Source organism: Amblyomma maculatum, chromosome 2 (genome assembly GCF_055883805.1).
Source record: "Amblyomma maculatum isolate TAMU_Amacu chromosome 2, ASM5588380v1, whole genome shotgun sequence".
NCBI classification, from domain to species: domain Eukaryota; kingdom Metazoa; phylum Arthropoda; class Arachnida; order Ixodida; family Ixodidae; genus Amblyomma; species Amblyomma maculatum.
Window position 1 is genome coordinate 29958501 of NC_139345.1, and position 14757 is coordinate 29973257.

Below are 14757 nucleotides of genomic sequence, written 5' to 3' on the forward strand. Positions count from 1 at the left end.
TTCTTTCTTGGCGAAATTACACTTTTTTGTGTTCAGCTGGAGACCGGCGGATGCCAGGCACGTTAGTACTTGATCAAGGCGGCATAAATGATCAGAAAAAGTTGCAGAGAAAATAACTATGTCGTCCAGGTAACACAAGCATGTTTTCCACTTAAGTCCTCTAAGAACAGTGTCAATCATGCGCTCAAACGTAGCGGGGGCATTACAAAGTCCAAAAGGCATGACATTGAATTCGTAAAGCCCATCGGGAGTAGCGAATGCGGTTTTTTCTTTGTCGGCTTCGTGCATCGGTATCTGCCAGTAACCGGAACGCAAATCCAAAGTGGAGAAATATTCGGCGCCCTGAAGACAGTCGAGGGAGTCGTCAATTCGTGGCATAGGGTAAACATCTTTTCGAGTGACTTTGTTAAGTGCGCGGTAATCAACGCAAAAACGCACGGACCCATCCTTTTTTTTGACCAAGACGACCGGAGATGACCAGGGGCTAGCTGATGGCCGAATAATGTCTCGCCGGAGCATATCATTCACATTATCTTCTATGATTTTACGTTCTGATAAGGAAACACGGTAAGGGCGGCGGCTAACAATAGAAGTACCTTCTGTAATAATGCGGTGCTGTGCAGAAGACGTTCGGCCCAAGGTCGGAGTAGTGACATCAAAGGAGGCTTGGTGTTTTCGAAGTAATTCCTGCAAAGCTTGGCGTTGAGTCGCAGGAAGGTCAGGATTGATGGTGCCAAAGAGAACACAGAGAGAAGCATCGGAAGAAGCTGCTGGTGAGGAAGAGGGGGCGGTAAGGGTGGTGAGGGACACCGGGTGAATGTCCAGGACACAAGGAAAACATGTCCCTTTAGTCAGCACAATGGGCTCTGGGGAAGTGTTCGAAGCAGCGACAAGCGCTGTGCCATGCTCAAACCGAACAAGACTTGGTGGTAGCGCGATTCCGCGGGTCAGATGGCGATCAGAAGGCACGATTAGCACATCTCCGTTATCAATGTCAGTAGAAGTAAGCGCGACAAGTTGTTCGCATCCAGGGGGCAACACTGAGTTAGTAGCGGCAAGCAGGCGATAACGGGGCTCGGGAGGTTCAGAAGACGGATCGCTCTCGTTCATGTAAATGACCCTGTCGCGACACGAAATGCTGGCTGATGCGGCAGACAGAAAATCCCAGCCTAAAATAATTGGGTGAGCGCACGGTGACATCACGGCAAATTGTACATGGTGGCGGACACCATCAACAAAAACTCGCACAGTACACTTTGCAGAAGGCCGAATTATTGCACCATTAGCTCCGCGGAGTTCAGGTCCATCATAAGGCGTTTTCACTTTTCGCAAGCGGGAGCACAAGTCAGTGTGTATCACAGAAACAGCGGCGCCCGTGTCAACCAAAGCCTCAACAGATAATCCTTCAACCCGCACTAAAATAATATTCCAGGGACGTTCCGGAGGATTTTTGGGATGGCCGAAGAGTGCAGTTTTCCCTCCTAAAACTGCAGTGGTCAGTTTTCCGACAGGCGGGGGGTCGTCAGAGAAGCTTGACGGAGAGGCGAGGTGGAGCGGCGAAAAGGCGAAAGAGAACGGCGTCTTGAAGGCCTGTAACCAGCAGGCGGAGCGGGGCTTTCTGGCGGGGGTGATGAACGTCGGGGATAATCAGGGAATGAACGGTGGTTAGAGCCGGAAAAGCGAGGAGGGTAGTCTGCTTCAAATGATTCGTAGCCGCGGCGTTCATTCTGGAGCCTGCGACGACAGAAGCGGGAAATATGGCCTCGGTACCCGCAGTAATAACACACAGGGCGGGCTGGGCGCCAGTTGGGGTAGTATGTCGGCGCCGCGGCAGGTGGTGCCAATGCAGCGACATGAGCAGTGGTAGGCGCCGGTGGCGTAGGTGCTCCAACTGCGGGCGGCAAGGACGTGATCTGGGCGTACGTTGGCACCTGACGGATGGTAGGAGCGACCGATGTTGGCGGGGAATGGGTCATTGAGGCCAGCTCTTCTTTAACAATGCTACGCAGGCCGGCACTTGAATTATGTGGCTCAGATGCAGGGCGGCACGAATTACCTTGAGCCGAGAGCTCTTCACGAATTATTTCGCGAATAAGCACACGGAGGTCAGCTTCGGCAGTGAAACCAAATGAAGTGGGATCAGGCTGCAGGCGTATTGACTGTAGTTCGTCAAGGCGTTGACAAGTCGATATGATGGCGTCAATTGTGGTTGGGTTCTGCACGGCCAGGGCGTTATAGGCGAGTGGACCAATACCTTTAAGGACGTGCCGAACCCGCTCGGCCTCTGGCATGGTGGCATTTATGCGCCGACAAAGTGCGAGAACGTCTTCGATATAAGAGGTATAGGTCTCATTGGACCGCTGAAGTCGGGCTTCTAGCTTCTTTTTGGCGGACTCCGTGCGAACAGTAGGAGCGCAGAAAATCTGGCGTAACTTTTGTTTAAAGGTAGCCCAATCCGGAATCGTCGACTCATGATTTAGAAACCACGTTTTGGCCACATCCGTCAAATAAAAGGACACATTAATTAATTTAAGAGAATCGTCTTACACGTTGGCGTTGCCTTACACGTGGTGGAGGTGCGCCTTGATTACCCCGCACCTCCACCACGTGTAAGGCAACGCGAAGGTCGGACTCGGGGAATCAGGCTTTATTACAGACCTGAAGCCTTGGTCGCACACTGCAGCCAAACACACTCCGCGATGACGATGGGTATCTACAAGAGGGAGCAGGATGAAGATGAAGCAGCACGTTCAGCAGTGTGGAAGATGAAGCGCCACACAGTGCTCACACTATTTATATATATACATTAGCTGTTCTGTACAAAATATGTACAATAATTAGATTAGAGAAAAGAAGTGATAAAAATAAATAAATAATATTAAAAAAAATACAACAGCAGCAATGAAATTGATACTTTTATTTAAAATATTAGTAAAGAGAAAAATTAGAAGATTGGAAAATTGAAATATAATTATAAATAAATAAATAAAAAAATAGGTGAAATGGAAAAAGTTAAAACGGAAATAAAAATCAATAATCTGATATGGTAACAGCTGCATTTCTCCATTCCGGAGAGGGCTGGCATGAATGTCTGCCTCATATGGCCTGAATGACCCTCCCCAGATAAGGAAAAACTGCAGCTACATTTTACGTGTTTGTGTTCGTGTGTAATCAAGTAGGTTAGAACTAACCATTGATACTATGCGCATTAATAGCGCGCAACATCTTTTGTCGTCAAGCCAACGTCTCCAGTTGGCCGTTTGTTGGTCATTCGGCAGAATGTTAGGTATAGTCGAGACACCAAATGTGATGTGATGGGACATGATGTCAAGTAATGAAACACATCTCCCTCGCCATAACCGCATGGACAGGCCGACGAGGTAGTGAGTCCAAAGCGGTTAAAATACTTCGGGAAGTGACCGTTTTTCGTTAGTAATGTAACCAACGGCTTCGACGGAGGGAAATTTTGAGGTATGTTAAATACGTTTGGTATCCAATTATAAATTAGTGTATTCTCATTGCTGTCCCGCCACCAGGCCTGCCATTTCGCTCTTACTGATTTTTTCAATGCCGTACGTACGGAATTTTTGGATTGAGCAGAATATCGAATTCGAATTGATTTATATGGTTTGGATGCAATTATGTCAGCTATTTCGTTCCCTACGACGCCCGAATGAGCTGGGACATGAAATAGATTCACTGTGCGAATAGAGGCGACCGCTTTTAGAAGTTGTTTGACAGTATCAATCTGTGGGTCTAATGTGGAATAATTTGAAAGGGCATTGAGGAGTGAAAGAGAGTCTGTGTAGATGTGGACAGGTGTTCGTCCATTCTGATGCTTCACATACCTCAATGCCTCTCCAAATGCTATTTTTTTGGCGCAATACGCGCTGTTTGCCAATTCGACCCTAAACCGGCCTACTGACAAAATTCGGCCGGTTTGTGTAATTGCTACGAATGCAACAACTGCAGCCGTGGAAGTATATGAACCATCCGTGAAGGCATGGCGCGCCGGCAGCGAGCGTCCCTCAGAACGGCCGCTTTTATGTTGGATAGCAGGTGTCTGGTAAGTGCAGTAACCAGGAATTTTTTATCATATGCTGAAAAGATCTCTTCTCTAGGTTTAGCCGAGGTCATTGAGAGCCTCAGAGCAGAAATATTTGAGCTACGCTGCGAAAATCAGCGTCTCCGGGAGATGATAACCAAGGACAAGATAACAATGGACACCCGAACTCGTTCCCAGACTCCGCAACGCAGCTGCTCACAGAAGGGCCGCAAGAGCCGTTCGCCTACCCGCCGGCCGCAGCCGGTCACAGCGTCTGATTCCACATGCTGGGGCTAATCCGACAGGAACGCGCCCAAGAGACACAGAAGCTGGAAGAAACTCTGCGAAAGGAAGTTAATGCAACTCTTACTGCTGCCCTCACTTCCATGCAGAGCCATCTGCAGGCAATGTTTGAGGAGTTCCAACGTACCACACTCACAGACGATAGTAAGCGCCGTAAATCTGTGCCCCTTTCATGAGCACTATGGCTCATGGGATTCAATGAAACTGCAGAAGCTTCAATCAGAACGGTCCTACCCTTCGTACATTTGTGCCTCAGCGCCGTCCTCTTTTCATACTCCTTCAAGAGACGCGCGGTCCTTCTTGAGAGATGTCTGAGACCCTCTAATTTTACGGAACTAATAATTAAATAATTAAACCCCCTTCCGCTATTTTATCAGCGTAACACGCGTGCATCCGCGTGCGCAGCGCTTACCACAGTCGTCAGCGCTACGCATCGAAGTAGTAAAATTGTAAATTTATATGGTCTTTCATGCTACAGTTTTTGCGACTTTTGCTGTTTACATTAGATGAACTGCTGTTACCGTGAAATGACTATGTGTCTCTTTTGAACATTTCACCCAGTTACTGTATTTTTTGTTTGCACTGGGCATATGGCGTGTAATATTGTTTTGAAAGTTTTCATTCTGTTTTTTAATTGTGGTAATACATGCGAGTGTAAACGTCTGGGATGGTGATTATATTTTTGCACCTCATTGCGAGTTTAGAAAGCGTACTCGACTGAATGATGACCCCTGAATGCTTGAGTCCTTCAGGAGCCATTTAGCCTCCAGTGGAAAAAAGCTTATTGAAAATTATGCCCATTTTGTGATAATCTGCATCGGAATAAAAATGCCGTTTTCTCAAGCTTTCGCGTTGGGTCCATGTTGGGTCGTGTTCGGTCCATCCGACACGCCCTTTCATCCCGTTTGACACATTTCTCTCGTGAGAAAGTTTTTACCAATATGCAACCTCTTCACAACTTGGGTTGTAAATCGCCGCACTATACTAGCAGCATCTTGCAAATTAGCCCACTCAACGAAACAATCTTTGACGGAGTAATTTCGACCACCTGGGGATGTTTACCGTGCGCTGACATCTGTGCGATGTCAGCGCACTTTAAAGATCCCCAAGTGGACGAAATTATTCCGTAGCCCTCAACTACGGCTCCTCTTTCTCTCTTTCCACTTTCACTCCCACCTTCCTCCCTTCCCTTACGGCGCAGTTCCGGTGTCTACAGACACAAGTGAAACGAAGGTGGTGGTAGAAAACATTTATATAGGACAAATACAGGAGGTTATGCGTGAGCTGACCCTGAAGGGGCCAACCCTCACAAACACTAAGTGGAGGTCCCTAGTTCGGGACCCCAGTGGCGTCTGCCGCCGCTCGGGCTCGCCCGACTAAGGCCCGTTGGGCCTTCAGGTCGGAGCAGCCGAGCAGGGTCGCCTCCCAGTCCTCCCGTGTTGGGCTGGGATTAGGGGGGATAGCCGGATTTGAGTTGCAGGCCCACACCATGTGGTAGATGTCCGAAGACACCACCCCACAGTGCGGGCAGCTGCCAGAGAAAGCAGGGTCGAAGTGTTTTAGAGCTGCCGGGCACAGCAGTGTGTTGGTATAGAGGCGGAGTAAGAGCCGCTCATCCGCCTTTGAAAGGCCTTTACACGGGCGGGGGTAAAGGCTGTGGCTAGATTGGTAGTAATTTACGATATCTTTGAATGTATAAGCCGGATTAGGATCAAACGAAGAGGCGTCAGCGCACTTTAAAGATCCCCAAGTGGACGAAATTATTCCGTAGCCCTCCACTACGGCTCCTCTTTCTCTCTTTCCACTTTAACTCCCACCTTCCTCCCTTTTCTCACGGCGCAGTTCCGGTGTCTACAGACACAAGTGAAACGAAGAGGCGTAACGAAGAGGCGTCCGTGTGCTGTGCGATGTCAGCGCACGTTAAAGATCCCCAGGTGGTTGAAATTACTCCGTAGCCCTCCACTACGGCTCCTCTTTCTCTCTTTCCACTTTCACCCCCACCTTACTCCCTTCCCTTACGGCGCGGTTGCGGTGTCCACAGAAAACAAGTGAGACAGTTACCGCGCCTTTCCCTTCCTATAAATAAATCGCAAAATAAATCTACAGACACAAGTGTGACAGATACTGCGCCAGATAATAATAATAATAATAATAATAATAATAATAATAATAATAATAATAATAATAATAATAATAATAATAATAATAATAATAATAATAATAATAATAATAATAATAATAATATATTTATTATTATTATTATTATTATTATTATTATTATTATTATTATTATTATTATTATTATTATTATTATTATTATTATTATTATTATTATTCAACATCAGAGACAGCGGCGGTCGCTGCGTCGTGGACTCGCGTTTCATCTCTCCTCGTAGCCACCACGCTCTATGGTGTGACCTTTTAAGCAAAGGAGCCCAATGCTTCGGTCAGGTACCGGAAATAGTCTGTGCAAAATGCTATAGCGATACGCGCGCTGCAAGGTAGAAAAAGCACGAACCAGAGCTCTCTCATCCTCTCCATTAGGAAACCAGCTTCCCCGTCCTCTACGCTGCCCGTCGGGCCGAGAGACACGTCAGAAAGGCAACGACATCAATTGGCCCGTCTCGCTGACTGACGGGTGAAGGATATGCGTACACGACTAATTGTGTCCGTCGCTCGCTACGCGCTCTCCCCTCGTCACGACCGGACGGCTGGACTGAATGCAGCGGCTCCCTCTCCCGTTTAGTTTCTGTGCACGCAGAGCACCACGCCCCACCTCCCGCTAAACGTGGAAGAGGAAGGGGAATTTGGCTTGCGGAGGCTAGAAGACGGGCAGGAGAGGGAAAGGCCCTTGCGAGGCAACGGGAGGATGGTTGGTTGGTTGGTTGGCTCACAGGAAGGGAAAGGCGCAGTATCTGTCACACTTGCTCTGTGGACACCTGAACCGCGCCGTAAGGGAAGGGATGAGGGTGGGAGTGAAAGTGGAAAGAGAGAAAGGGGAGCCGTAGTGGAGGGCTACGGAGTAATTTCGACCACCTGGGGATCTTTAACGTGCGCTGACATCGCACAGCACACGGACGCCTCTGCGTTTCGTCTCCATCGAATCGCAGCCGCCGAGGTCGGGTTCGAACCCAGGTATTCCGGACAGTAGTCGGGCGTCTTACCACTGCACCACCCCGGCGGGGCACAACGGGAGGAGAGAAACAACAGAATCGAGTGATTGCGGTGGCTGTAACTGCGTTAATAGTTACTCTCTTCAAAAATGTTTTGCGGCCTTGCGTTCTGGGGACGAAGCCTCACAGTCACCAGGGAAGAAAATATTTTCGACCGGAGGGTGAACGGGGCGGTAAGAAAAAAAAGGGGGGGGGGGGGCTTTAGGAGATATGTAAGATCTCTAATTTTCTTTTCGGTGGCGTCGTTCTCCGGGTGCAGTCCTCCGTGCCGATGGCCATCGCTGCGTCGCTTGCACGCCCTGTGGCTGCTGCCCCGCGGCGCAGCCTGCGAGAGCCTGGTAATCGCCGAGCCGGTGCTACTGCGACCGCAGTCCGGCAGCGAGGCTGCGTTGGCCGCGCTCTGCCGCCGTTTGGTGGCGCGCTGCGCGATGCTGGTTCTGCAGGACTCCCAAGGAGACCGTCTCGTTGCCCTGCCCGCCGTGGTGAGTGAAATTATCCCATTTCGTTCCTCACCGAGAGGTGCTAGTTTTCTAATTAACGAGGTCTCTGTGTCATCTTCACGTGCAACGCATCACACTCACCGACTAGAATGGCAGTCATTGATTGATCCGAAGATAATGACGTCACTCGATAATCGAGGAGAGAAACAACAGAATCGGGTGATTGCGGTGGCTGTAACTGCGTTAATAGTTACTCTCTTCAAAAATGTTTTGCGGCCTTGCGTTCTGGGGACGAAGCCTCACAGTCACCAGGGAAGAAAATATTTTCGACCGGAGGGTGAACGGGGCGGTAAGAAAAAGGGCCTAGTTGTAGCACACTATTTGCCTTTGTTTTAACATCATAAAATAAGCAGTCTATCAAATCCCGCTTATCTCCTGCGTATGATTCGTTCGCATTTTGCCGTTGGCAGTTATTGGAGAGCACAGAGGTGTGTTTCAAACACTTCCACCGGTAGTGGCATGCAGCTGTCGATGAAATGTGCATTGCGATGAGCTTTTTTTGCTTACATTTAACTCGTTTCACATACCAGGATGGTTGAGATCTGGTGCTAGATGTTCGGTTACACTGGCAACGCAGAGGTAGAAGAGTCTATTCTTGTTTTCTATCTTTAAATCAGGATGCAGCGGTTCTACATGCTCTCAGTGCTTTTTTATTTCTTTGCTCGTTGTATTTCGCATATAGTTAGCAGAGAATTAATGCGTATAACTTCAAACTCTGCATATTCGCTCTGCACCAGGCTAGTACAGGAGGTCTCGGTCTCTACCGAGCCTTCCCACGTCTTTATGGTTCAAATAAAATAAATTGAAAAAAGAGAGAAAAAATGGAAAATGGTAATTGCCAGCGAAATGCTCATTATTAGTGCTTAGTTGTAGCACACTATTTGCCTTTGCTTTAACATCATAAAATAAGCAGTCTATCAAACCCCGCTTATGTCCTTTGCTTTAATAATGCCGCATCGGTTTTCTGTCTCCCGCACCTCCTCTGCTTCATAACTGTGAGAGCTGTTGTACAATACGGTCTAGCCACGTATGTATATAGCCCTGCATTCTGCCCTAAAATATGCATGAGCCGGCCTGACACTTTTGCTTAATGAATTACTTTAATTTCGACCTGCAAAATCTGGACAAAAATGACCGTGGTTTAGCTTTGGTTAGACATAGTGTGTAAGCGAAAGCTTCGTTCGCCTGGCTACGCCAAGGTGCGGCTTGTGGTTATAGCCAACGACGAAACTGAAAGTTTGCTTCGATTAGGCTCTTTATTGTTTGCTTTTTGTGATTCCAGTGAAAACGTTCCGGTGGTCAGTACTGTACAGTGGGACCTTGGCCTTATGCAAACTCTCTCTACACGTGCGATACACGATGGCCCGACAAACGGTCTTCTCATCCCACCCGGGTAATGCCAAACTTAACGCAGGATGAATGGCTGCACTTCACCAGGCTCAGGTCTTGCTTGTGCCATAGTCGTTCGCAGACGCCACACACACGCTACCTAATGGACTTACGGTAAACCGTTGGTGAAATCGCCTCGTGGCAGACTGGCTCAGGCGAGTCACGAAGTCGTTCCGTCGACGATCCGCCTCTGTCTGAACTTACATCGAATCCCCCGACGACTCACCCGACAATTCGGCCATAACTTTACGCAGTCGTCGGTCCGCAGCTTGCTTCCGTCGTTTCCCCAATCTCGCCTCACGTTGCTCTGAGGTTTCAGCGTCACGCTTACCCTTCTCGGCTTCGTACTGTCGTTTCAGCCTTGCAGCTTGACGAGTCGCCATGCTGGGTGTCCGTCTTCCACCTCAGACAGCTGTGATCCTCTGTCTCCGTGATTCTGTTAATACCTCCCTCATCATCACCACGTAGTACACTCATGACGTCACCTCTGATGTCACAAATTTCATTTTTCTCATTCTATATGATTTTACCTTTGACCTCACGTTGACCTTGTGTATTACCTTGGTGTGGCAACAAAAAAAATTAGGTGTTTTAACTGCGGCTAAGCCTAAGGATGTGGCGAAAGATACGGCCTCCTGGCTACGCCAAGGTTCAGCTTATAATGGAGTTATCTGTCTTCTTCTTCTTCTTCTTCTTTTCTTCTTCATCATTTTCTTCTGCTTTTCCTTCTTCTTCTTTTTTTTCTGTCTTTCCTCTTCTACTTTTTTTCTTTCTCTTCTTTTTCTTCTTCTACGGCCGGCATACAGCACATGGTGGCACACCGACGGTTTGAAAACTTAGCGCAGTGTAGCTTTCGCTACAGTAACACACCATGGCGTACAATCGCGTAACGCACCATGGCTTTACTGTGGTTTGACCTCTAGCTCACTTCAAGGTGAAAACTTCAAGCTCCGCGACGGCCTCCCCAGGTAGCGTAATGAAGCTTTCGCTTCATAATGAAACCTGGGTCCGTATTTTGAGTTTGCGTCGTCATCGAAACTGTTGCTATCTCCCCGACCTCTAATCACCTGATTGGTGGAAACGTCGGAACCAGAAGAGGCAGTGACATCCAGTTCCGGCATTTCTACCAATCAGATGACTAGAGGTAGGGGCGAAGTGAGTCATCCGCAATGCCGGCAGTTTCAGCTCTACTAATGTTTTTTTTTTTTTTTTTTTTTTTAAATAATTCTTGTTATAACCGGCTTTAGAATACGTTTGTTCAGGTGTTTGATTTTTGGATCAAGCGTAACGAAAAAAAAAAAAGTCAAAGTACACTGAATTTATTTTTCGAATATGTCTCCAACGGCAAAAGCTCAGTATTCTTGACATGCTCATTTCGGCTAACTGGCTATCGAGTAACGCACAGTCAAACTAGAGGAATAATAGTACCACGGAAAAGTCCTAACGGGGAGACTAAAAATGAAATTGTCTTCGTACTGTGTTCTAACACCGGCATTATGCAGGGTGTAGAAATGATCGGAAAGGTTCGATGAGGTGACCACAGGATGGTACGGACTTGTATTAGTCTAGATCTGAAGAAAGAACGGAACAGATTAGTAAGACAGAAGTCCATCAACGAATTAACAGTGAGGGGTAGGGCAGAATAATTTACGATCTCGCTACAGAATGGATAATCAGGTTTAACCGAGAGTGTTGACCTTAGCGTAGAAGCAATGAACAATAATTTCAAAGGTATCGTTACTGAGTGCGCGGTAGAGTAGGTGGTAGGATAGTTAGAGAGGGCACCGGTAAACTAGCTATCTAAGGAGACGAAAGATTTGATTCAGAAACGCCAAAGTCTGAAACCATCCGACCCAACAGACAGGTTAGAAATGACAGAGATATCAAAGCAAATCAATAAGCGTTAAGTGAGCGCAATACGTAACAATAACACGGAGAAAATTGAGCATGCTCTAAAAAACGGGGCAGCCTTAAAGTGATGAAAAGAAAATCGGCGTAGGCAAAAATTATATGTATACGCTAAGGGACAAGGTGGGCAATGCCATCAGGATTATGGACAGGACAGTCACCGAGGAGCCCTATATTGATCTATATAGTAACTGAAGTAGTCAGGACTATAATGAGATAGGCAGTCGTGAAAAGCATGTCAGACATATTCCACCAGTGACGAAGGACGAGGGTAAGAAAACTTTAGAAACTATGAAAAGAGGGAAAGCAGGGGCGGGTCAGGTAACTACAGATTTGTTAAAGGATGAGGAGGGGCGTGAGGGGGGGGGTATTGTTCTAGAAAAACTGGCCACCCTTTATACGCAATGCCTGGTGTCATCGACGGTACCGGAGTCATGAAAGAACGCTAACATTATCTTAATTCATAAGAAAATGGACGCTAAGGACTTGAAAAACTACAGGCCAAGGTAATCGCTAACAGAATCAGGACAATCTGAATCAGGACTTCAATCTGGCAAAAGATCAAGCAGGTTTTCGGAAAGGGTTCTTTACTATCGATCACATCTATAACATCAACCAGGTGATAGAAAAATGCTCGAAATATAACCAGCCCTTGTACGAAGCATTAATTGATTACGACAAAACATTTGACTCAATAGAAACCCCGGCAGTCGTCATACAGGCATTACGAAATCAGGATGTAGACGAACCGTGAGAGTACTGGAAGATATCTATAGTGGCTGCAATATGAACTATAGTTTTGCAGAAAGAAAGTAACAAAATTCTCATAAAGAAAAGTGTTAGGCAAGTAGACACGATCTCCCCAGTACCATTCACAGCTTGCTCAGAGGAAGTATTCAGATACTTTGAATAGGAGCAGTTAGGGATAAGGGTCGATGGAGAATACCTCAGTAATCTGCGATTCGCTGATGACATTGCCTTGCTAAGTAACCCAGGGGATGAACTGCAAATAATGATTGATGACCTAGACAGGAATAACAGAAAGGTAGGCTTGAAAATAAATATGCAGAAGACTAAGTGAATGTTCAACAGCCACGGGAAGGAATAGCAGTTCACAATAGGTAGCGAATCGCTAGAAGTGGTAGGCGAATATGTCTAGTTAGGACATGTAGTGACCACAGATTTCCCGTGACCGCAGTTACCGCAAATAACTAGGAGATTTGGTTTGGTTTGCGGGTTTAACGTCCCAAAGCAACTCAGGCTATGAGAGACGCCGTAGTGGAGGACTCCGGTAATTTCGACCACTTGGGGTTCTTTAACGTGCACTGACATCGCACAGCATACGGATGCCTTGCTTTTCGCCTCCATTGAAAAGCTGCCGCCGAGGCCGGGATATAAGATTGGGATGGAGCGTATTTGGCAAGCACTCGCAGAGTATGACTAGCAGCTTACCGGTATCGCTCAAGAGGAAAGTATACAACAGTTGCATCTTACCTGTACTCACCCTATAGTGCGGAAACGTGGAGGCTAACGAAACGGGCTCTACTCAAGTTGAGGACAACATAGAGGGTTATGGAACGAAAAATGATAGGTGTGGCGTTAAGAGATAGGAAGCGCGCATAGTCGGTCCGAGAAATAACTCGAGTTAATGGTAGTGGAAATCAAGAAGAAGAAATGGGCATAGGCAGGGCACATAGTGCGAAGAGAGGATAACCGATGGTCGCTTAGGGTAACAAATTGAATTCCAAGGGAAGGAAATTGATATGTGGTGCTCTACAGACCTTCACTTGGGCTCTCAGATGGTGGTGTTAGTAGAGCATCGTTAACCATAATGCATCGTGTTCAACGGAGTACCCGGCGGCGTGCTGAGAAAATACGGATTGGTCAAAAAGTTCGACATCACACTAACACTGGTGGAATTTAAACGTCGCTAAAACGCTATATAATCCATGCTTACAAAGTTTCAACATCACTCAAACGTTTATAGGATAAGTAAGTATATGAAGTAACTGAATTACAGTGAAAAAAAAAGTGTAATAGTCGGGTATCGAACGTCTGAAGCGTGGGTTACGAGACAGACACGCGCTGCCCTTGGGCCACGCAGGATGTTTTTAAAATTTAATGTTAGACCACGCGGACAATTTCATACGACTTGGTTAAAGCGGGCTTTATGCCATGTGTTCCAGCTACTGGTGACCACATTTTTAAAGAGAACGAAATATGCTGGCTCTGTGAAACCATCTGATGACTGTTGTGAGTCGCCTGGGTTAGGCTACAATTTCCGATTGAAAGATAATATAATTTTGCAACTCTAGTTATCGGCTAAAGGAAGGAAGTGTCAATGTAGGAGTTGTAGATCGTCCTGATAAACGGCTGGCTGAAATGTTTTCACCATGGTACCGTCTGCCTGCAGCAGACTTTTTTTTACTGTCCTTAAAATATAACAAGCACAATAAAACAGCTGTCATACGAGTGTGGTGCTACTTTAGTACTCCAGAACTCGTCTCAGAGAACAGTATTCGAATTTTCTCTCTCTCTCTCTCTCTCTCTGTCTCTCTCTGTGCGTGTGTGTGTGTGCGCGCGCGCATGGGGCGATAGAAATGCGCCAGCAGCTGGTCATGTGATTTCTTGTAAAGGCTCCTTAAGTGGTACCTCGATGCAAATACTTTAGTCTTCTTTTTCTTGAGACGATTCACTGCTCCTTTATTGACTTTTTTTACCAAAGCCAATAATTAAATTGTTAGCAAATTATTCCTGACTAATTAATAGCGTCTGTTTTACCCATACCAGAGGTCCAATACATGCGTAAGAGGACTCTGACAGTACTCACTTATGGCACAGAAATGTGGTGGCGAACAAAAAGGGTTCGGCTTAAACTGATTACATTGCAGAGAGCCTTTGAAAGGAAAGTTATAGTTGGAACATTAAGAGAAAAGGAAGAGTGCAGTGCGGGTTAGAGAAAAAAATTAGTGGTGGGTTAGCTCTGGTTAACCCTAGTTGAATTGCGAAAGCAACGGCGGAAGCTTATTTTGCCTGCTACATTATTCCCCTATCATGCTCTATCAGTGTAAGGTACGTGCTACATTATTGGGGACATTTAAGCTCATCCTTTTAGGGTATAGGATGACGGAGAGCGTAAGCTATCAGCCCACATATAAAGTCACGCTTCAACCTAGCCATAGGGATGTGCCTGCTTGTCGTAACGGTAACGTGAATGCAAACGGCTCTGGCAGGATGATTTTGATATCACCCTCTCGTGTGAAAGGAGCGACCCGAGTTGGCAGCTTCTGCCCGTGGCATAGGGATAACGTGAATTCAAATGTCATTGCAGGCTGATCGAGGAGGTCGAGGAGCTGGGCGGTCCACGGGCCACGTATCACGCTACGAGCTTTTAGACCTGGCGTAGTATTGCTTTCTCAATAAAAAACGTCAGTTACTG

At 46.8% G+C, this 14757-nt stretch overlaps 1 protein-coding gene across 1 annotated transcript in view; it reads left to right on the forward strand.

Annotated features, from left to right (window-relative positions):
• LOC146198263 (uncharacterized) overlaps window positions 1-14757 on the forward strand; it is an 80742-nt gene that overhangs the window by 64601 nt on the left and 1384 nt on the right. Inside the window, exon 5 of the mRNA XM_084592578.1 lies at window positions 7781-8003. Within this exon, the coding sequence (XP_084448704.1) occupies window positions 7781-8003 (223 nt within the window). The remainder of the gene's footprint in view (window positions 1-7780; window positions 8004-14757) is intronic.